The 24252-nt window shown below is 37.0% G+C and overlaps 1 protein-coding gene across 6 annotated transcripts in view; it reads right to left on the reverse strand.

Annotated features, from left to right (window-relative positions):
- The window catches only part of SUPT3H (SPT3 homolog, SAGA and STAGA complex component), a 277886-nt gene that overhangs the window by 40964 nt on the left and 212670 nt on the right, over nt 1–24252 (reverse strand). For all 6 annotated transcript variants that reach the window (XM_056343021.1, XM_056343018.1, XM_056343020.1 and 3 more), the window contains 5 exons: nt 18015–18090; nt 15233–15345; nt 14517–14624; nt 13836–14024; nt 11441–11551 (listed from right to left, as the gene is read on the reverse strand). In XM_056343021.1, the coding sequence (XP_056198996.1) occupies nt 11441–11551; nt 13836–14024; nt 14517–14624; nt 15233–15345; nt 18015–18090 (597 nt within the window). The remainder of the gene's footprint in view (nt 1–11440; nt 11552–13835; nt 14025–14516; nt 14625–15232; nt 15346–18014; nt 18091–24252) is intronic.

Consider the following 24252-nt stretch of genomic DNA (forward strand, 5'->3'; position numbering starts at 1 on the left):
AATAACCAAATCTCTAATTTCAGTCTACCGCTTGCTTAAACTATTCCTTCTCTCCACTAATTATATTTTTGAAACATTCTACCTTTCATCCCAGCAGCACAAATGCCAGGATCTTGTCATCTTCATTAAGTCTACTCCTGGTGCCTTTAAGGTCACCATCACTGACAAAGAATTACCATAAATTAAACGTTCAGAGAAACCAAGATACCAGGAAGAATTTTGTACTTTAAGTACAAATAAAAAATAGTAAAGCTTTTCACATGGCAAAGACTATTTTCTTAGTTTTATTTACTAATACATATTTAGATATACATATATAAACTTATATTTCCCTGCCTCTGTTTACATCTCTGAAAATCTTTTCTTCCTACAAGCATCCTCCTCTGTCTTCTCCTATGTGCAATAAATTTACTAAGAAGAATGCTGAAATAACAGATGAAAGAAAACATGTATTACTAATAATACTGAAAGCCTCAACTTAGAACGTGCTTTTGTCAGACTGAAGGTATAGTTTAAAAATTAAGCAGATGATTGCTTTTCTGAATTGAGGTTTACACGACCTTGAAGTTCAAGTCAGAAAGCTGGAACAATGCAAAACCTCAAAGAAGGGAAGAAACGCAGAAACCCCAAACTGAAATTCGTAAATTGTGTTCAGTTGCCTCAAGCCTGGTGTTTTCGTTTCATTCTGCTACAGAAATATTTGTGAGCATTACCAAGCGCACAGCCAGGCTCCCTGGAATGGGATTAGTTTGGAGAAAAGGAAAACGGAGGTGTTAAAAAGAGATTTTCTAGCAACCATATAGCAGTGTTGCCGCCTTCTGCCTGGAGGCGTATCAGAGAGGTAAAGGGAGAATGAGCAGCATTGCCATGGGGGATAGGGAGGGCAGAGGACAAACCAGAGGAAATCAGGTATCATTTGTACCGCTGCTTGCTAAAACACTTTTTTTGCTGTTAACAGTATCAAAGATTTAAATAAAAACCGACACCTCACTGTGTGGGGCATGATAAATGGACAGAAACAAAACACAAAGTCCTTGGTTAAACATCGAAATCTTTTGTCTTCTCCTGCGTGCAATGCCCAGCTCAACAGGTGCTCAAGTCTGAATATTATTATAGGGCTTCACGAACAAGAGAGTAGGCAACTAGAACAAAAATGACAGAAAATAAGAGATACAAAAAATATTTCCACTTGGTCTTGGTGTTCCCAGATTATTATTTGATCCTTTCCAGATTTATCCTGTTATTCTAGAGATTTTACATCCTTTATTTGCAAAGCGACGGGTCAGTGATGCCGTAGATGCCCACAGGCATCGCTTCCACCCAAGCTCTGTACAACAGGACAAGTCTGTCAAGTGTTAAGTGGTAGACATAACATCTAAAATGGAGATCCTGTTCAGGAGAATTTAAGTTCCATGCAATTTTCTTCAACCGTAGATTAATTCCAACTCAAACAGTTATAGTACATGATCCTCAGGTTCTCATCATGTTTCATCTAGACAGCTCACATCCTGTGCTACAAAGCTGCACAGCGTTGCTGCAGGCACACACAGCTGCTGCCTTTCAGCTTGGGGCTGGCCCAGCCCAGTGGACAGATGAACTGACAGCTACGAGCAGCTTTAGTTCATAAACCACTTCTAAATCTTTCAGGGAGAAAAATATGAATGAAGGCTCATTTTCAAGGGAAATCCGACATATATGTACAGCGTACAACTACAGCAACTCGTCTTGCATTATATGAGGGTATATATACATGATACTGTGCAAAATCTAATGGACTCACCAAAACGTGAAACTTACAGGGAGCTGCATTATTATTCTGAGTAATGACAAGTAAACCCACTCTGTTCTTAAGGCTCTTCAGCTACCAAGTTTCTATTTATTAACCTTTGCAGCAGAATGTACATGCTAAATGGATGCAACGTCACTATCTTTATAAAAATTAATGTAAATTATCAAAGATGGGCATGTTTATGTTTGTGTAATATCTTGGAACACTTAGTTAAGTTACCTTTTTCTCCTAGCATCTGCTGCAGAATTGTATTTTCTCACCTTAGCCTGGAAATACATATTTATGTATTACATGTTAGATTGCCTTGAGCAAAGTACCAGAAGTCAGATTCTCATTTATACTAAGGTTTTTTAAGCTTCTCAGGTGGCATATAAGAACATACACTTCATTTAGAAAGTAATATATTCTTATTCTCAGACCCTTTTACATCAGTACTTCTGTGTGTAAAATATTTCTGGTATGTATTTGAATCCGGTGATACAGTTAGGAAAAAAATAATTACCTAAGGCTCACAAGATTAGGAGTTGCTTTGTTTTCTATGAGAGATGCAGCTGATAGCTTACTTATTATCTTCTCATTAACAGAGCTAATAAATTTATTTGCTAAATCAGGTATTTTTTTTTAAATTCTGAGATCTGAAAAGTAATACAAAACTACACTGCAAGTGCCTACGTTTAGCAAGATGCACATTTTGTTCAGTACTTCCAGAGTAACATGCCTGAGCAGGTAGCGACACAATGGAGTAGCAGCCCTCCACATGGTTGTGCAACGTACATTAGCACAGTGATTTCATGCCAGTATCTCCTACCTCAACAGAACCACATCTGTACTGCCTGAAAGCCTTGCGCGCTGCTTGCAACAATTCATGTACTGTTTTGTGTAGTAAGACACTGATGTATGTGCAATCCAAGAATTTTAACTGTCCCCACAGGATATCAAATACTATCCAGACCGTTTGTAAATACTTTCCCAGCGCTCTGCAGAAAACGAGCCAGTTCTTTTCACATCTCCTTAAATGACATTTTTGTCTTATCGAAAAATCTATGTTTCTCTTTAATAAAATCATCTGGGCAACTTACTGTTTCATCAGTACTGCAAGCTTATGCCTTCATTAATAAATTCTTGAGCGTTAAGATTACCCCCAGTAGAGACAGCTGGGAAACTGCAATATAAAGTCAAGAAGCACATTTAATGACCAATGAACTTCTGGAAACTTAGTCCAAAATGATACATCATTGTGTCAGACGCTCTTAAGGAATATGCAGCTTGGTCTCCCTCTTTAGAAACATGAAACCCCCTGAAACCGCTACCACAAATTGTGAACCTTTTAAATTACTGCCAAGCCACCTGCTTTTCTGCAGGAAACTTCATAAAACTCTCCAAATTAGCAATGTCATTAAGTAAAGCTTACAGAACTGTTGTTATTCTGAAGGAGTATTAGCTGTTTAGTTTAAGGAAACCAACGGGGATTTTTATCATGGAAAGAACTGTCATGTATATTGTATAATCTATTCCAAGTGACAGGCTTTAAAATAATCTGAAATATGCTATTCATTCACAAATTAATATTTCTGGGAGAGAACCGTCTAACCATACTCTCCAAATTAAACTCATATAAAGAAGAAGTTTGGTTTAGGAGAGGGTACGTGAAAGATTCTTAAACAGTTTATGTGTCTTCAGATGGTATTAAGAGCTACATAAATCAAGCGTCCAATTTTGCATTTTTGAATAGCACTGGAAGAAATAGTGCTCAGCTCGAAGAGGGAGCCTGATTCCCCCTGTTCATTCTCTTTTTTGAATGGTTCTATACAGAGCAGGCAAGGATGGATTATAGGAATGCCTTCTGTCGAGGAGTCGGCCAAAACCGTACCATCTCATCTTGGAGTAATTTATCCAAAAAGATGATTTAAAGGACAGTTCAGTGGCACCATTTTTGGAAGGCAAAAGCAGAGGGGAAGGAATATAAATCAAAGGTGACTGGCAGGTAAAGGATATATGCAGCAATCAGCCAGACCATGTGCACACTGGCACAAATTCAACAAGATCATTTATAAAAATTTTAAGTCAGGAGTACACAAAAGGGGGTCTGGTGCTAACTAAATCCACAGATAGATTACACACCACTGAAATAAACACTTCCAGATGCTGGCATACAAAAACCTTTTAGAGAAAGAAATGTTTTCTTTCATAAATCTGAAAGGAGGAACCTTGGGTTGGGGGTTGGGAGAGAAGGGAACGAGATTTTCAAACTGAGACTTGACTTCCTACTGGTTTTATAGAATAATAGCTCAGATTTTTCAAATGCACAGTGTTAACACTGTATAATAACAAATAACTACAGACAATAGCTTGAAATATAGATAAAGACATCAGAAGCATATAACTGTTTAATGAAATAAAATGCTTTTTTTTTTTGCTTTCAAAATGAAAGGAAACACTAAAAATGTCTATTTGACTTTTTCTGTATCAGAAACTGAATAACCAAAGGAAAAGTTTTCAAATGCCTTTTGACATAAATACATACATTTCATTTTTGAAAACCGATTCAGAATGAAATCCTGACTTCAAAATCAGTATCAATTGATTCTGAGTATCAACAGGGGCAGTACATAATAGACAGGACCCTAAATACCAGAATTTTCTTATTTCCTTTCTATGTACCTGATTTCTTTTGGAAACAGCATTCAAAATTTTTTAACGTTCAAGCACTTTACAAAAAAATTAGATGTAACGTATCCACATTGTGTATATTAAAGCAAGTATTGAAGATTGTATTCCAGAACTTCTTCTCACTAGTATTTTGGTCTGAAATATGCAGATTTTTTTTCAGTTAAGAAGACTAAGACCAACATGTGAAGCTGAATTTTTCTTGATGTTTAAAGCACCTAAAAACCCCTTGCTTTTCAAATTGTTCTGTTTTGTTTATCCCCACAAATATCATACTACCACACTATCCTTTAAATTTTTTAAGTTTCCCTCTCTTCTTTCCACCCCCAGAATCTGCTGGTTTTACCTCTCACAAGCTCAGCTTTGTCAGGTCTTCAGCTACTATTTCACAAATGTTTTTTTCTAAAGGAAATCGGCAGAGACAATATGAAATTGAAATTACTAAAGGCTTGTGACAAACTTCAGTATTTTTCGCAACAGAAATGGATTTAAGCATTTGCCTAAAAGCTGAGCTCAATCAGGATCAATAACAAGCACTTTTAAAACATCAGAAGTGAAAGGTCTTGGCTAAATGTATAATTTGGTTGTGAAACCACTATTTACATGTACATTTAACATACTGAAGTCTACACGGAATATTTGCATTTATTACTGAAGAACCTAGAAGAGTATAGGCAGGGCTGTATAAGGCCCAACCAATGTAAGTCTCTGCTATAGCATTCCCTGGTGTCACACGTTCTGCGTGCAGGGAATGTCACAAGCAGCATCAGAAACAGGGTTTTGTAAATATTCATTGTTTTAGGATGCTTAAGCACTTTTACGGGATTGAAATTTTTAACAAGAGAAGGTTTAGACTAGCAAACCTTTTCATTTCATACTGAAATGACTTGGACTCTGAAGGAGCGTCCCCCCCAAAAGTTAACAACCAAACAGAAGTCGGTTATACCCTCTGTTCATTCAACACGCTCCATTTACACATGCATGCGCTGCTGAACAATGGCCACTGTCTTCCGCAAGTCTCTGCAGGATTACAATTTAGAAACTCCATTTTTCTTTAACTAAACATCTAAAACATTTCATTTCAGAACTGGCATGAACTAGAGGGGACAAAGAATCTCTTTTGGAAACATTTTCTTATTCTTTCTGCCTGTGGTCTTCCCCTGTTGTAGCTGACCACTTTGTTTTTAATTTCAGAGTAGTGGATGCTAGCTGTAGTTTTTCCTAGAGTTGTTCTCCCATGGCCACAAGTACTACTTACAAACTGTTCACATACTACTTAGAAAACTGTTCATATCAAGGTTTCAGATAATTGCTATATATTGATCACAGAATAAATATTTTTAAAAATATTTTTTGTTTGTTACTCCAGCTGTTAGAAATACAATCAATTAAAGTAATTTAAAATCATTTCTCTAAAGACATTATTGCTTGTATTCCTGGTAAGAAATATAATCCGATATCTTTGTGAAAACCTTGGCATACTCAATATTATCTTTTAGAATAATATTCAGATCAACATTAGGATTATATCTATAGGCCCAGTCAAGACTGCAGATCATTTTCACTATGCACTTTACAGAGACGAGCCTTTTAGATTAATCTAAACGTAACATATAATTATTTTAGTTTTTTGACTAGTCTATAGGAAGATTGAACTTACTATAATTGGTTTGGTATTGATTTTGATCTCATTCAAATCTTGAATCTTATTAAAATCCATGATGCTGCTATGTTGTCAAGTAAGCAAGGGGCCAGAACCAAAATTTCATGAAGAGGGATGTACCCAAGTCACACTACAAGATATGACAATGTGCTCTTTCTCAAAATTACTTTCCACTGACTTTCCATGGAATTCCAATACATTCTGTAAATGTAAGAGAAGCAACCCTCTTACTCTATTCATCCTAGGCCGTACTTCAACATGTCTAATAGTTAGATCACTCGTCCAAAGGAACCATGAAATTACTTAATCATGTATAATCTCCATGTACAGGGTGGTAATACCAATATCACTGTACTTGAGATCTGGGATGAACTAACTGATGTTTAACAACTGGGCATTCAGGATTATTCCACTCCTTAACTATCTAAATGAATAATAATAAGAAGAATATGTGTAGAAGAGTACAATTACAAACTAATGTGATATAAAAATATTAGAATATTCGTATCTACTGATTTTCTATCCAAATGTAAATTCAACTCTCAATATAAAAATTCTGTTAATCCTACGTAGACAAATTCCCCATTTTCCTTGATCAAGAAAGCAAGATTTAGCCTGGAATGAATTAATACACATAAAATGTCTCACTTCCTTGACTTAAATGCACAGAGCACAGAGAAATAGATTCAGGTAAGTCCATAGCATTGCATCATCCCACATGATGAATATTTACACATTTCCCATTCCCGTCTTGCAAAATTATATGATGTTATTTTAAAAATTAAATTATTTATTTCTCTGTTCCTTGAAAGTGTGGACCATGCTTTAAAGCAGGCAATACTGAGTACCACCCAATATTGTTAGCAGAGAATATGTAGATAAAATATAGGTCTGGACTACCTTAGACATGAGACAATGCAGAAGAATCTAGAGTACACTTGCTGCTTTCCCTTATGGCTTGCACTTGGAGACAAAACCTAAATGCTTTAATTATGTTAGTCATTTTGACATAGCTATTTAGGTCAAAATAAATGCAAACGGATCATTTTCACTAGTTTAATGTTAGTTCTCATTTACCATATGATTACAAAACTTTCAAAGTGCTCTTTTTGTCCAAACCAACATTCATCAAATGCTGCTAAAGAATAAATTACGCAGCTTAACTCTTCTTCTAAAGCTGCCTTATCACTATCTCCATTTGTATTTAAAAAAATTGTCTAACAAAACTAATAGTTACCTAACATTCCTGAAATATTTATTTATTCACTTAGAACAATTCACATTAATTCTCAGATAGTGACTTCACTAGTTCTGGGCTAAACCGTCACTGGCCCACTCTGATTGTATTTAGGAACCACTCCTTGATTCTCCTGGGAAACCTGTTCACATAAGGAAGCAAAGCATACCAGGACACTAATGCAGTTAGCATAAGATTCACACCCAGTTAAACACTGGATGCTGAGTAAAAAATGATTCTTGGTGTATTTGGGAATAGCTCCTTCCTGAAGTACTGAGAAGCCATTACAATTCCCAGTCAAGCTGATTTTTAGCCATAATCAAGTTACTTTTTTGTGTTAGCTAAACTGTCACAAAAGCCCTTTGTTTTTCCCCGCCTGGGAGTGTGAAAAAAGTGAGAAAAGACAGGCATATGGGAAAATATACAATCAAAATATATGCAAATCCATTACAGAAAATCAACCTTCAAGGGCATACTTTCACATGCATTCACACAGTGCATCAATCCAATGACAAAATTTGCTACCCAGACATACAAGCACAAGCACACCTCTGAGTTTTCATGCAAAATGAATAATTTCATGCAATAACAATGACCACTGTGTCTTAATTTGAAGAAAATGTACACAGAGTACTGAGTAGCCCCCTAGGAGCTACACTAAGAAAAATTTCCACAACAAATACACTTCAATGATGTAAAGGCCTGGTGGCAAACATGTAACTAAACGTGGAGGAGATATATTAACAGTCCTACAGCAGATTTTTTTATAACCAGGTATGGCTATTTCTTTACATCTCAGTAACAGGAACTTTGATATAGGCTATGTTTATTTTCTAGGTAGTGCAAAACCTTGACATAATGTTAGACAGAAGTCTGAGCTATTCTCTATGGTATCTGAGGGAAAAACTGTATCAGAAGAATCTAAATCCTCCCCTCATCTCTTTGAAGCCACTAGAAGGGATATTTTTATGGATCAATGTAATAACCAACAGACTGGCAGTTGTCAAAGGCCTGATGTATTCACTAAGTTAGTATTTGAACCAAAACTGCTAGGGGATGAGTTTTCTAACCAGAAGAAAGAAACGTTGTGTTATCCTACACAAGGATGGGTGATGTGGAGAGACAGCCACCAACCGTACGCCAACGCTACTCATGGAAAGCATTTCACCTTTTTAAAAATACAGACCTGAATGAAAAAAGGTTAGTCAAATGAGTAAGGAAAACTAAACTCACTTCTTTAAATCCTCTGGAGAGGTAGTGTGCAAGAAATGGGGCTACGCTGAGAACCTTGTGCTCAAGATGTGAGACGGCATATGGAAAATTGAGATAACTTGCTGTCAGTACTCAAAGGGGGCTTATAAGAAAGATGGAGAGGGACTTTTTATCAGGGTCTGTAGTGGCAGGACAAGGAAAAATGGTTTTAAACTGAAAGAGGGTAGAGTTAGGTTAGATATAAAGAGGAAATTCTTTGCTGTGAGGCTGGTGAGACAGTGGCCCAGGCTGCCCAGAGGAGCTGTGGGTGCCCCATCCCTGGCAGGGCTCAAGGCCAGGCTGGACGGGGCTGGGGGCAGCTTGGGCTGGTGGGAGGGCCCCTGCCCATGGCGGGGGTGTGGAACGAGATGGTCTCTAAGGTCCCTTCAAACCCAACCCATTCTATGAGTCTATGATAATAATGCATTTTACTATTAGCAGAGTTGCGCTTTTTTCTTGTTACTATTGTAAAAATGCAGAACTATGTCTTCTACTTGAACTTCAGTCTAATCTATACATTTTAGGGACTGTACTGAACATGTATATAGCCCACAAAACCGGCTGTTTCATTATTCATTTCTTTCCATCTGTAATAGGACTGGTAACACGAATGATAAAGTGCCATCAGAAAACTGTAGATCATCTGGACATGCAGAAAATTCCTTCCTCCTCACCTAGAGCAGACTCTGCCAGGGCTATAAAATCAGATTTTATGTAGAAGGACGATCAACAGGCTTAAGAGAAATGGAAGAGACAATGTGCAAATGTTCCTAACTACTCTACATGACCTTTAGGTTAGTTTTAAGAGTGGAAACAGCTGAGACCATAACTTCACTGGATCCAGTGACAGAGATACCCATTCAATATTTCTTTCCATGCAGTTTTTAAAGTGTCACCACAGAATCACAAGATGCACACTGAACAAAGCCATCTTTCCTCCTGGTTCTGTCATCCTGTCTAGCAGGTTATGCTGACACACAAAGAAACTCTTGTGAAGACAGTGGCAACAGGAGCAAGAAGTGCTGCCACAGTACTGTTCAAAATGTCTAGAGATAATATTTTTAATACAACAGGGTGAGTCTGGTGATACAAAAAGGCAGCGTCAAAGGAAGCATCAATCTACCTTCATGCTTTCTGCACCTGTAAGGAACTTACCCCAAAATTGCCAATATAGGCATTGACAGGAAAAGTGGGCAGATCAGCGGACCTAAATGCGTACTCAATAAAAGCTCTCAAAACACTTTTCCTGAACTTTCTCATTGAGAAGGGAATTGTATTATAGCTCTACAAAATTTCCATCTACAGCATGTAGATGCCCCAAGGTTCCTTCTTATTCTTAGCTTGTTTAGAGGGAACAAGATCTGCTCACCTCATCAACCACATTGACAGTAGGTAATGTCAACAAATTAAACCATCCAGTTGGTTGTATTGGTTGGGAAGTTCACAAGATTGCAGGACATAAAAACCCGAAGCCCAAAACACAGTACTTTAATATATCTTGTGGTCGCAGAGAAATTTCAGACTTTGGTTAATAATTAACCAAAACATTTTTAGTGAGAGTCAGGGAAGGAAGACTTACATCTCTGTAATTGTTTATTATGTGAGCTCTTCTTTATAATAAAAGTAAATACATTCTCTGCTTTCAGAAGCTATTGCCGTGTTATTAGCTACATCTCTTAGCAAACTTCAGATGAAGACACTTCTCTATTTTGGACTAGAAATTCTATGCTATGCTTTACGTGATATTAATCTAGCATTTGTAAGTGGCAAAAGAGAGGGGAAAAATTACGTGAAGATAATTGCATACATATAAACTATTATTAACAAACTAAATATTTACTGCCAGTTATTAAAGCATTGACCAGTTTGACACTAGGAAAATTATAACTTCACATACTCATTTACTCTTATTTTTTCTTGTTCCTTGCCTCTGAGGTCAAGTCCCACTATTTTCTTGATATTTATGGTCTTCATACACTTCTATATTTTTATGAAGATGAACTTCCTCCAAATTCAGAATAATATTCCTCTCATAAAATCCCTCCAAAACCAGACAATTTCTTCGTGATTTTTAGGAGCTCAGATCTAGTTTGGTGGTTTTGTTACTGTAACAATTTCTTTGACATTCATTCTTTCCTAAATGTAGAGAGTCTGAGGTAAGCAAGGATATATGCCCCATAGAACAACAGATCAGAAGAAAATGACCCCAAATTATGACATTGGAGGCAGACTACTTTCACATTTTTATCAGCTGAGAGAATTAAATAAAGAATTTATTTGGCTGCTCTGAACAATGGATTTGCAATTTGCATAGAAAAAATGATGGCAAAACCTCATAAACCATCAGTGTTTTGCCACGAGCTCAGTTCTATTACATTTTAGTGGAGGTTCAAAGTGTCTAAAGAAACCATTGTCTTCTTTCTCCAATTGTAAATGTGTCACTTGAGAGTTCAACTTCCAATAGGAGCAGTATCTGACACACAACTAATTTTAGAATATAAAGTGCTCCTCACCATCTTGGAATACATATAATTTAAAATAACTGTAAACCTAAACTTTGCAAAAACAGAAAATTCAAGCACTAACAAAAAAGCATAATTTGTAATTGAAAGAAAATAATATTTAAAAGGAAAAAAAAACTTTTTTGTCCTTCCAAAAAGAGACAGAAATTACTAAGTTTTATTTCCCAAGAGAATTATGCCACTTTTATAAAGAAAATTACAGTCACCACAAATTGCTCTCAACAATTCCAAAGCTTCTTCATTTGACCACTTGAAAATCAAAGTTCTTTAAGATTATAAATATAACTTTTTATAACTCTGTTATTACGTACTGTGAATGGGGAAAGGGGGCCAATCTTGTGGCCATAGCGTCGAATGGCCTCTCTGATGTGGCTGGGCTGGATGGCATCGCTTTGAGCCTCCATACCACAGGCTGCAGTGCTCTGCAACAGAAAAACACATAAATTGTTACTAAATCAAAAACACACAACAGACCTACAGTGCATAAAGTATGAAAATAAACCTTTATAAAATGGACCAATTTTTTTTTTCCTGAGGATACACATCATTGCTGCCACATACTACATTAGAGAAAAAAAGCTATTAACAAATCAAAGAGGACTTTTACATGAACTTTGCTTAAGAGACCCAAAGAACACCATATTTGTCCTCTTAAATCTTTCACCTAGTGCTGCTGTATGTTGCAATTGAAAAGAGCAGAAAATGTTCAAACTAAAATGAAAGGGTCATATAAGTCATACTGCAATAACCACAGAAACTATTTTTAAAACATTTCAGACTCTCATTATGATGTCAAGGGGTGGGGAAAATATTGAACAAGTACCCAAAGTGGAAAGCAATTTGACACAAAAATCGCCATTTAGTAATATCAGAATGAAATCTGAAGATGAAACATGTGACATAATGGTGGTAAGAGGGATGCAGAAATATTTTAATTACTTCAAACTGGAACGTTTCAAATTTCAAATTACTTTTTGGATTAAGTACCCTAAACAGGAAAAATAAGAATTCACTCCTACTGGTCCATTGATTTTACAAAAATATCCCCAGGATTTAAAAGGAAAAAGTTACTCTTTTCTTCTTGCTAGTTACACTGAAATGTTGGTTTGGGTTGCATCTAGACACAGCTGCTTGCCAGAATTCAGACGACTTATCAGAATGATGGCTACTTGGTAATAAATTCAGGAAAACAGTACTAGTGAATGCACTAAGAATGACAAACCCTGAAATTATAGACTGAAGTTTAATGAAGACACATACATGGTTCCCTCATACATTTACACTATATACTAATGATTCCAAACTTGGGATACTTTTTACAAAATGTTTTATTTTTAAGAGTGCTTGCTGAGCCCACTGGAGCTTGTGTTTGAACACACAGATTTATTCATAGTTTGATGCCAGATTCTTCCCTTGCCGATTGACATTCATAAAGTGAATATGAAACTCAAAAACTTTCTGCTGGACTGGGCCTTCATGGACTAAGAATAACATTCTCCACCAAGTTAACTCATTTGTTTCGATGCCTCAGTTATACTCTGTATATAGCTAACCAAATTGGAGAAGTCATAGGAACATTTCATTAAAACCGTGCACATTTTAGTTGTAACTATTTAAAAAGGTATTAAGTCAAACACTAAGAATTTAAAATAAACTCACAACACTAGTGAAATATGATGCATCAAAAACTCTATACCCAGCAAAACTCTTGTTCCTAGGAGTCATAATGGAAATAATCCACAGAAAGAAAACGTAATCAAATATAATATAAAAAAGGAAGAAGAAAAAGCAAAAGTCTTCAGAGAAGTTTTTAGGATTCACTAAAGACTTTCTAAACAAAGTATAAAATTAAAGAGAAAATTGTATGTATTAGGAGTATCTGCAGCACTGATGACACTAGGAGAAAATACATCTTTTTCTGTCTGTCCTTGTAAAAATCACTGGTTTAACTCTGTGAAAAATGAGTATTTGTTTTAGGAGAATAATAGCACACATGAGAAAAATCACAAGCCACTCTATTGCTTTGCAGCAAAATGAGTACTGCCATCGCTTTTTTTTTTTCTCCAAAAAAAGCCCTAAGTGACTAACACAGTGCTTCCTATCCAATTTATTTAATCAAATCTATTTCCCTTGTGGTTTTAAGGTACATATATCCCTCTCAGATAGAATACCAAGGCTCTACAAGAGAAGACAGGAATTGTAATATTTACATTTCACACTCTGAATATGAGACGTCCATATTTTATGCAAAGTAAACAAATAGATTGAATGCAACCGACTGGCATAAAAATAAAGCAGGTCAGGCAAAGTTGTTCTAGGCAAAGAAGGCAGTTGCCTAAGGCTGCTGGGAGCCGGAAAATCACAACCACCTCTTTGCCTACTTTGCTTATGCTTTGAGCCTCCAAACCTATGCTAGCTGCTAGTGTCAAGAGAGGGGGTGACTATTTGGGGTGGTGTCTACTGCCCTGGCTGTGGAAGAGCAGCTCATCATAGAAGCAGGAGCTGTTAACAAAATTCAGTGTGCAGGCATTACTGAGAAGCTTTAGCCTAGTTCTGATACAAAAAAAAAAAAAAGACTGAACTACACATTTGGCCCTACGATAACATCAGTAGTTAACATGGGATATAGATTAATACTAATAATTAAAACGAGACACATTTCCTGAAAACATTTTGGTTTCTTTATCAGGCTTGCACACCAAATACCTTTTTTCTTTTCCTTTGTTTGGATTTGGTAGAGTCCTGTCCAATTCCACCATTCCCCAGGGCTCCTGAAGGAGTTTTCCCAAGATGTTGCTGGCCTGCTGATGCTGGGGGCGTGGGTGTAGGAGGAGGCGTGTTTTCAGGAGAGTCAAGACTGGTCTTCACACTTGTAGATTGCCCTAAGAGATGTGGCTACAAAAGCAGGATGTCAAACAGGCATTATATAATCAAATAAAAAAAAAATAAAAAAAAATTATTGCCTTCTTCAATTTACTGCTACAAGAGATGTAATACAGAATGCTTTTTGGTCATTCCAGAGGTTACTATAGCTGTATCACAGCAATTCATGCCATACAGCACTTATTGCACTTGCCACTGTTGACAACTTTAATCTCGAAATCTGCAACAGAGAGAGACTTCAATATAGAGAGAAAGAATTTCCGCCCAAGAAAAGAGGATTTACATTTAAATATAAAGATGTTGCTAGACAAAGACACGGTTAGCATTTGGAGCTATAATTTAATGTCTTTCTGTCTTACCCGTAACTTCAATGTTCATAAACTCCGCAGCAGAAGTCTGTATCAATACCAGATTCAATAACATCTACTCTGAAAGCAACAAACTACCAAATGCATGTAAAAGTAAAAGATAAAATGCATTATTACATGAGAAAACAAGATTTACCTCGGTAGAGTTGTGATACTGTATGAAGGTGGCAGATATGGCGTGACTGAACGGGTCACCAGCTTTGGGAGCCATGTCCTGCTTCACCAGAAGGGCCAAGTCCACCAACTGGAGAGGCAAAACCAGTCGATAAACAGGTGGGTTTACTGACATGATACTTACTATAAATGCCATTGTAACAATGAAAAGAGAGAGGATTTGTGGGACAAGGCAGGTTATTCTTACTGTTGAAAACAAAACTATTCAGAGATATTTCAGCCTAAGGAATCTTTTTTTTTTTCCACTTCTGTAAATATACAGAATACTCTCTCTACCCAAGAGGGCTTGGCTTGGCACTAAGGTGACATTTTGTTTTCCAGGAAATCCTGCTTTTAAATCAAATTGTGCAACGGGATTGAATGAGCCTCAGCACACTGCTGAAGGTTACATAGCAAAATCTGTGGTTTCAGTTTGGACATGAGCTCATGCTGGACTCCACTCTCCTCTGTAACCATTATAAAGCATTTCTATTTGTGTATCAGATGGATGAGTACGGCACAGTACGCATCTATCACAGAGTAAATTGAAAGACAGACAGGAATCCAGTCAGCTTGGCTAGCTGAAGGAGTGACTGCACTTCTGAAGGGGCTCACCACACAGTTGCCTGAGGATGAAGTACATCCAACAGTAATTAACTCATTTTGTTTAATCAGAGTTCAGTCAGGATATTCCCTTACCTGCGCCACAGTCTCATATGCTAAATATGCCAAAATCTCCATTGCAACTGCATTGGGCTTTATTTCCATACTGCTACAGTCCAACCAGTCACGGAATTTGGATGCTTTCTTTGCTGTCAGTTAAAATCATAAGGAGAAAAGTTAACAACAGGTAGGCCAAAATAATGCATTTTTTCCAATCGCAGAAAATACTGCAAATGTGAAACAAGGAATGTGAATGTGATTTCATTGGCCAAGGAAGGAATTACCAAAATGGAACTAGTGGGGAAAGGCTGTTATTCATACACAACCTTTTGGAGACTCATAAGCAGCGTGGAGTAAAGAGAAAAACACACAGTTAATCATTCTATGGGAGACTTAACAACAAGGAAGGGTGTACCTCAGAGGACTGTATATGGGACAAACCTGATTTTGAACATGTTATTGTAAAAGAAAGAATATAGTTGCGTCACATCTTGAATGAAAGAACGCACTAGAAGAAATCAACACAAATCTGAGTCCAGATAAAATGATGGAATTGTACTAACAGCAAAGACAAATGCAGGACAGAAGAACTAGGAAGTCCTTGTGTTAACTATAGAGGGATTAGGTGCTGACAGGCTACCCAAAATAAGTTGCAGATGAGTGTTTTTAAAACATGCTTCGGATAGACAGTAATAAGTATAGATGTAGATTCACACATGTTCAACATTCATACAAGAACTTCACAAGACTCACGGATGAGATTGCTTAGGAGAAAGTAGAGAGACAAATACGGGACAAAGAAGTGCGGTATTTGCTGAGAGAGTAAAGGGAGGAAAAAAGGGTGCTCTTACTTAGGGTCGGTGGTGGACAAGCTGATCACAGAAAGCTGTGGAGACTTGGACAGAAATGAGTTAGTAATATAGAGGGGTCTTAATGTGATCTGTTTGTGAAGACAGGACAACCAAAAATTATGTAAACACCAAGTGGAAGAGTCATTTGAAACAGGTCTTTCAAAGACAGTATTCAATGAGGACTAAAAAGCTAAAGACAAGTCGGGTGTTAAACAGAAAATAGGTGTAAATAACGGTTGGGTTTTTTTAGGAGGGAATAAGAAGGCTACATTGGGTCACTAAAGACAAAAAAAACGCAAAACAAAGCCAAAGAAGTATGAAGGTGACAGCAGGACCACACAATATTCCTTAGAATTTAAATGTTTAATTCTGTAGTGTTTGATCCTTTGATGGACCTTTTCCTTTGCCTGCCTTTAAGTGCACAGGGATATGTGGCGCTGTAATTACATATATATTGTTAGAACAGGCTTCTTGAAGTCCCTTCCAGGTTTATTCTCTTGTGACACAGTTTTCATGGGTTTATATTACAGTATAAAGGGTTTACTACTTTAAACATAGCAATATATTCAATTTTTACGAAAATACAAGAAGATAAGTACAAAATAGCCTTTGCGTTAGTTTTGAATGAATGTTCTGCACAGCCTTTAGTACACTTTATATACCTGAGTTCATATTATGCAATTGAATTTGTGCATAGGTCTGTCTTACTGCTATTTTCTAAGCACCATAATTCTCTTTTTCTTTAATGACGTTAAATGTCAGTGAACAAGAACTGCATAGACACGGTCATTTAAAAACACTGTGAAAGTATCATTGATGTATTTTTATAGATCACAATTCCTTGGTCAGCAACATTCAATTTTATTTTGCAAATTTAAGATTTCTATTTGTTCTGTCTCCAGATGATAATTTCGGGGTTTTAAAAAATGAATTTATCACAAACCTCTCATTTCCTGAAGTCACCCTAATCTGAAGTATCATTCTTCTAATGGCTCACAGATGTGTGATGCCAATTTATAACTAAGCTTACAAAACATACTGAATTAGTAAAAGAAATGCTTACAAAACATGTTTTCCTGCATTTGCTGATAGAGAACAGCATTTCAAATGTGTCATTTATTTGCCATAAATGAGTCAGGCTTTCTTCAAACTTAGAAGGAAGAACAAGATAAAGTCTCATTTAAAGACACCATTGTGTTCGAGTCTGTGTTGTAGGATCATGTGCCGGTTTGTCATGATTTTACTGGCTCCTTCACCTCACTTTCTCTGACATTTGACCTAAAACCTTAGTCATCACTTAACTGCTTCTGTAATGATGTTTTGCTACATGATCAAGCCCATTAATTTACCGCTCATTATAGTTGTGGCCCACAAGTACTTCTAGTAAGTTGGTTTCCAGTGCTAGTAAAGCCCTAATTCTGTCATCATGTTATTAGTGTTGGAATGGCATATACTGATGAATTTGGCTAAAGCTGAATAAATTCCACAGTAGGAGCTTACAGCTTAAAATAGAAAAGACTCTTTAGTAAGTTCTTTGTGTCTCTGTGGACAGGGAAATAAAAGCAAAACTTGCTGCTCTTCTCTAATTTTAGATGCATTTCGAAAAACCTGCAACCATGAAACTTTACTAATATGCTGACTATAACAGCACCATGGCAGACTTCAGGCAAGTATGGTTGTTTTAATCCATTAACTCTTTACTAGTTCTGTCTTTGCAGTCGTCCCTACCAGCACAATATTTGAGCATATAGAAAGCTTGGTAAATTTTCAAGTGAAATATTCTGCCTGACAGCCTGAAACTATGCTAAATTAACCATTCCCAGGAGTTATGCAGACAGAGAATTTAAAGTTTTATTATTGCGGATGAAACACAAGTGCTTTCAAAAAACATGAGGTTGTGCTGTGTTCTCAATTACATGAAATAATAATTGAACATCTTAATACAGTGCAGCCATTATAATACTTACAAAAACTCAATTGCCGACTTTCACAAAATTCCGCATATTGGACCGAGTCCATCATTCGTGTTTGTCTTTCTGCTCTCTGACAAAAGAGAAGAAGTACATGATGTACCTTATTCCAACAAGAACTGCATTCCCCAACAGAAATTACAGCACCAAAGTGCCCCTGCCATAACCTTGAAGTAACCCTTCCAAACTAAACATGCATTGAACAGATTAAGATGCAGAAATATAAACCACAGATCGGTTATCAATCTTGTGAGTTAAATTTCCCTGAGAAGCATGTCAATTCTTATTTTAAAAACCTGCTTGCACACGACTCATCTACGACAGTGGCAAGGACTGAGTCAGGAAAGGTGCTGAGCACTCTTGCCCTGACCGTGGTGCACATTTCAACTGAAGCGCATGAGTAGCCTGGCTACATGTTTACAGATGACCAGACAAGTAAAACGTTCACCTGGACCAAGGCCAACATGTTCTGCAGTGAGCAGAACTGAATCTATGTGCTTTTAAAATGGGAGCATTAGCAGTAGTGGAATGCATACATTCAAACACATTGAGGATGCACCAGACAGAGGGGAGCGTGGAAGTGCCCCTTCCCACACTCGATACACAGCAATAACTAACTGGTAAATGTATCTTTTCTTTTTTTTTTCCTCACTGCTAATCTATGCTTGATTTTTTTATACTCCTGAACCCCTACAGGACAAGAACGGAAATCAGACTTGATTTGAGCTCATTCAAGAAAAAATGGCTTAAGATGTTCACTACTGGATTGAAGACCATATTTCACAGAGTCCACTTTCAACCAAAAGAGTACATTTCAAAACAGTCAAGGTATGAAACCATGAACACCCCGTGCACACCCTACCCTCCACGTATGCCTTGTGCCAGAGCTGAACCACGGCTGGAGCAGCACTGAAGTTCATAGTTAGGTCTGAGCATGTGCCTGAGGTTTTGTTTACTTCCACAGAGCAGGGGCAATTTTCACAAGTTAAGGGTCCGATCTCTAGAAGAGATTAAATCCTTCACATATCAAAAGGCAGAAAGCAGGGCAGTTAGATTAAAGAGAATGATTATCCTCTTCAGAAGCAGACAGCTCACTCTGGTCTCTCAAACAAGGAAAAGAGGTTGTCTTAAACATCAAGGAAAGGAATACATCTTCCAAACAATAACTCAATTAGTAAACCATTACACCTGGTAAGAACGGAATCATAACTAAGGATACCAAATGGTATCAGGAGTGGCTGATAGCACCGAGACTTTTGCAGTGAGTCCATACAGCTCAAGAAATCATGCACAAAGGAGGTAAAGTACAGGTGTGTTTGCATAAAGGATAAAAACCAACAGGGAAAAACCCACACACATACACACAAATTTTGCTCTGAATCCACAAGCACTTCTACATCTGATGAAACTGAAATTGCAGAGACGTTTAATCTGATTTAATGGGAAATAAAGGAGCTGATGACAAGTGTCTTTGGAGACAGGCTATACAACCAGCATTTGGCCTTAGCAGTTTTTCAAATCAGGAGAAAAAAAACCCCACAACCCAGTACTTGAAATACAGTTTCTTCCTCTCTTCTCTGCCTTTTAGGTCACTCTTCTATGACAGTCCAATCCATCAATTATGAGATCTGTTGACAGTCAACGTGTTCAATTTAGCTGTAAACTAAACCACTAACTATCCAGGAACATACATGGATATTCCTTCTTTCTTTACCTAGTCAATCATTTCTACTGTATTTTGATTTTTAGTTACCAGGACAGAAACTGTTGTAGTTGGGCATTTTTCAGTTCTCCTATGCATGCTTCTGGCATCTTGACTACATTTTGTTGAGCTGCCATTTCAGATAAGTAAAAATCTTCTGTTAATCTATTCCACCAAAACATTAAGTCCAGATTGATTTTGTATCCTTTAAAAATAATTTTCACAATACATGCTGTAACTTCAACCGTCATCTAGCATAACCATAACAGAGATCTGTTTTGCCTCCAAATTAATTCAGTCCTATATTTGAAGACAGAAGGCACCACCAGGATCATCTAATCTGAACTTCTGCATAGTGCAGGGCACTTCTCACCTAATACATCCTAAAAATGGCAGTCCTAGAATTTCTTGTGCAATTTTACAATGTTTTAGAAAGGCATCTAATTTGGATTTAAAGTTTTGACATATGAAGAGATAGCTTCTTCAAATAATTTAAAATGCCAACTTTTTAAGCAATATGATTTAAATTGTGTAATCATTTGTGTCTTTGTAAGTCAGAAATTACTAGTTGGGTACTCCCAGGTAATATCGCAATACTTTACCTTTAGGTGGTAATCAAACAGACTGAACTTTTCAATGACAAAATTTTCTTGAAATTTTACATCAAAATATGGAGGCTTCCAGAAATGTTGCTTGAGATCCCTCTCCAACAACCCTACCTCTAGAGGTCTCTGGCCCAATGTCCAGCATCAGAGAGGATTATTCCAACACTAGATGAAGTCAGCTATGGCTTTCTCTAGGAAAGTCTTTGAAAACCTCCAAGGACCAAGATTTTATGTCTTCTCTGGCTAACCTGCTCCAGTGTCAAAAAGATATGTAATGTCCTACTTGAAACTGCCAAGGAACAATCTGCAGTTCTAGACTTTCTTTTTTCTACCCAGCACTACTAAGAAAAGGTTGGTTCTCGTTGTAACTGTCCTTCAGCAGCTGTAGGCTGCTATCTACTATTAGCCTCCTTCAGATAATAAAACTAAGTAATCTCTCTCAGCCTCTTCTGACAGGTCATGTGCTCCTTGGCCCTCAGCTCTCAGTAGCTTTCAGCTAAATCTTTTCAATTTCTCAGCTTTTCTGTGGAACTGAAGGACCCAAACCTGGGTTACATGTTCCAGGTTTGGCTCAACAGCACCAAGTGGAAGGGCATGACAACTTCCTTCGGTCTGCCAGCCACATTTCTGCAAAACTGTGAGTCTTGCTTTAATATGAGACCAAACTCTTGACTCATGTTCAACTTGATGTTCACTACCACCTCCCAGGTTCTCCCCAGAAGGGCTGCTACCCAGACAGCTGTTATGCAGCACGTACTGATGCATGGGGTTACCCTGTCCCAGATGCAGAAACTCAGTGAAGTCTGTTCATCTCTCAAGGTTTTCAAGACCTGTCTGGACTGAAGCTCCATCAATCAGTGTGCCAGCCACTCTTAAGTGTCATCAACAGTTTTGCAGAATATGCATTTTGGATCTTTGCCCGCATTTTTGTCCATCTTGTTCATGAAGATATTGAACGGTATGGCCCCCAGTTATCAACCCTGGGATATTCAGTTCTTACCTGTTGTCATCTCTATGTCAAACCATTGCCTATTACCCTCCACATCCAGCAGCTCCAGGGATTTACAACCCTTTGCAACACCAGGGAAGGCACAGGAAAGCAAAATGACATGAAATGCTAACATAAGGAGTTACGCTTTGAATTCCTGCCTGCGATTACAAAGAAAAAAAGACATCTAAAAATTTGACAAAGCTACTCTAATTTTCACAGGCATCCCTTCATGTAACAGGGAAACTGCAAAAACAGATTAATCTCAAGAGCAGTTATGTTAAACTAGATGATTTAGCAATGGTTACTCTCAGAAAATAGGCTACAAAACTTCAAAATGCAGGCTGTCAAAGGCTAGTCATGTATGTTCACTATCAAAAAACTGCAAGTTTCTTTATAAGAAGTGAAACAAAAAAATACCCATCAAAGATTTGGTAAAAGAAAGATGTTTCTGAGGGAATTTTCCCACAGGAGCTTCATTTTTCTCTACAAATTGCCTACAGTAGTTGTCTAAACAATGGATTTAATTTTGCAATTATATATTAAATGAATACTTTTTTTTCCTCTGTATATTTTTTTTAGGTAGTAAGATGAACTACGTATCTGTGAAATAAAATTGATTTTTCCTTTCAACTGTCCTCTCTAAAAGGAGTCTTTCTTAAAGGTGGGTTCTAAAGCAATGCTGTAAACCACCACCAAATAAAATAGCTTCTATCATAAATAACTGGACTATATTTTGTTCCCAATACACTTTAACAACCCCCACACACATCATAATACGGAAACCCATGGTTCAAGGGATAAGAATGGCCATTCTATCAGTCCTACCGCTTTTAGAATAGACTATAAATAACCAGCAAATGCAGGAGAAATAAAGATGGATAGCATAGGTGTATCGTCTTCAAGGAAACACCGAAGCAGAAATGAACAGCGGATCATCTTTCCTCTTCGCTTCTCAAGATTACAAACAGTAATTATTTTCCCTGAGATCATCCCTTCTTTGGAAAAATTTAATGTTGCCTTATCTCTATATTTCTAAGGTATATTTCATAAACTGAAAATGAATCAATAACATGGGATAAAAAAAAGAGAAGACAGAGCACATCACTGTGAACACACTGTTATTCCAGGCCAAGGGTTTAATGGAAAAGGCATTTAAAGTTGTGGAAGTCACAGAAAATTTGTGAAAATGCTACAACTTATAAGTAATGCTTTAAGTCTACAGAATACCTACTTTCTCTTCTTCACAGTCTTAATCTTTCATCTATTTTTTTTTTCCAAAACCAAGAAATTATACAGGATGGTTTAACTAAGAAATAAATTCAATTTTATAGAAGCGAAATTTTCCAAATTCTGGGAGTAGCAAGTCACTGCAACAGGACTAAAGTCCTCTTTCATCACTATAAAAGCAAGTTTGCTGGGACTTTTTCCTACATGAAGAAGCCCTGTAACCCTTTAATGATATGCCACCTGGAAGAAATCTCAGCTTGAAACCAGATATAATAAATGACATCAATGACACTGCCACACTAGTTTATCAAAATAATTAAAAAACCATAGTTTTTATTCCCTTTATAGTAGTACTAGTCACTCTAAGCAGCTAAGAAGCTGAGTTATATGGTGTACAGCAGAGTTAAAATACTTTGCGTGCTTTCCTTGGAACATGCTGAAGGATGCAGTAGATAGGACCTGGCACAGTAAACGTATGCTTTGTCTTCCAAAAATGTGTTGCATCATATCTTTCTTTCAGCAACAAGAACTAAAAAGGAAGACTAAAAAAGGAAAGGAAAGGTAAAGAGTTGCATGTTGTCACTTACCATCCAGGCTGAAAAATAACCTTATTATGATTCCATTTTAAAGGTTTTCACACTTGACATATAAAGCTCTTTGTGTGGGAGGAAGGCAAGAGGCCAAATGTTAACTTGCTTACCAACTATTTTGTGTTTGAAGGAAATGTGCCGAGTAGCTGCTAAGCTGGAACATTTCAAAAATGTATGCAGCATGGCTGGACACCCCTGTGTTTGGCAACAATGTTGATGATGAAGATGTCAGCATCCCAAGCTGCTTGCATATTCATATTGTGGTGCTATTCCCTGATGTCCATCGCTAAAGACCTCTCCATTGTGTACCCATCACGGCTTCAAAGGGGCTAGGGAACTACTCTAGGGAAAAAACAAAGTTGCCCTGCGATGGCTGATATTATTTAGCCTACGCTAAATAATTACTTTATTATTATATTTAGATAAGAGAATAACAGAGCACTGTATGCTGTAACTGACAGCTCTAGGGATGTAGGTCAGAAATTACCTAGATCAAAAAAGAATCATTTGAGAAATAAAGCACAAAGTAGTTCAATACAGAAGCATTTACAAAATATGCTGAAAATACATTTTTAGTCTTCTGTATCTTGAAATTATCTGAGCATTATCACTATCCGAAGATTTTTGTTACATAAAGGAAAAATGTATTTACTCTTCTGAGAATCACTTGAATTGGTAAGCAAGGAAAAAAGGGGTTTTAAAAGTACGCATTTTCAAAGATTGAGCTTACTCAGAATTTTATACAGAAAATAAACATGCCACTTGGGGAAAGATCAATAGTTTTTGCAATTTAATACTTGATTTGGCTATAAAGTACAGACATACAGAGATTTTTTAAAATTTTTACCCACCTCTTGTAAAGCATACCATCCATTCTGCAGTAAGCCTTCATCTGAGCAAGTCTGCATAGCAAACGTGAGGCCTCTGATGTAATACTGTTTTTGAGTGCTCGTGTGTTTACTACAAAGTTCCCAATATTAGAAGAAAACATGAGGTCTTTTCCTGGCTGACCAAGGTGATCCCAATTTTAATGTATTTTCACAGTTATAAATAGTAAAAGCAGTTTTGTGTTATTTTCTCTACAATATTAATAACCCAAATACCCCCAATAAACAGAGTT

This window comes from Falco biarmicus, chromosome 6 (genome assembly GCF_023638135.1).
Source record: "Falco biarmicus isolate bFalBia1 chromosome 6, bFalBia1.pri, whole genome shotgun sequence".
Classification (NCBI taxonomy): domain Eukaryota; kingdom Metazoa; phylum Chordata; class Aves; order Falconiformes; family Falconidae; genus Falco; species Falco biarmicus.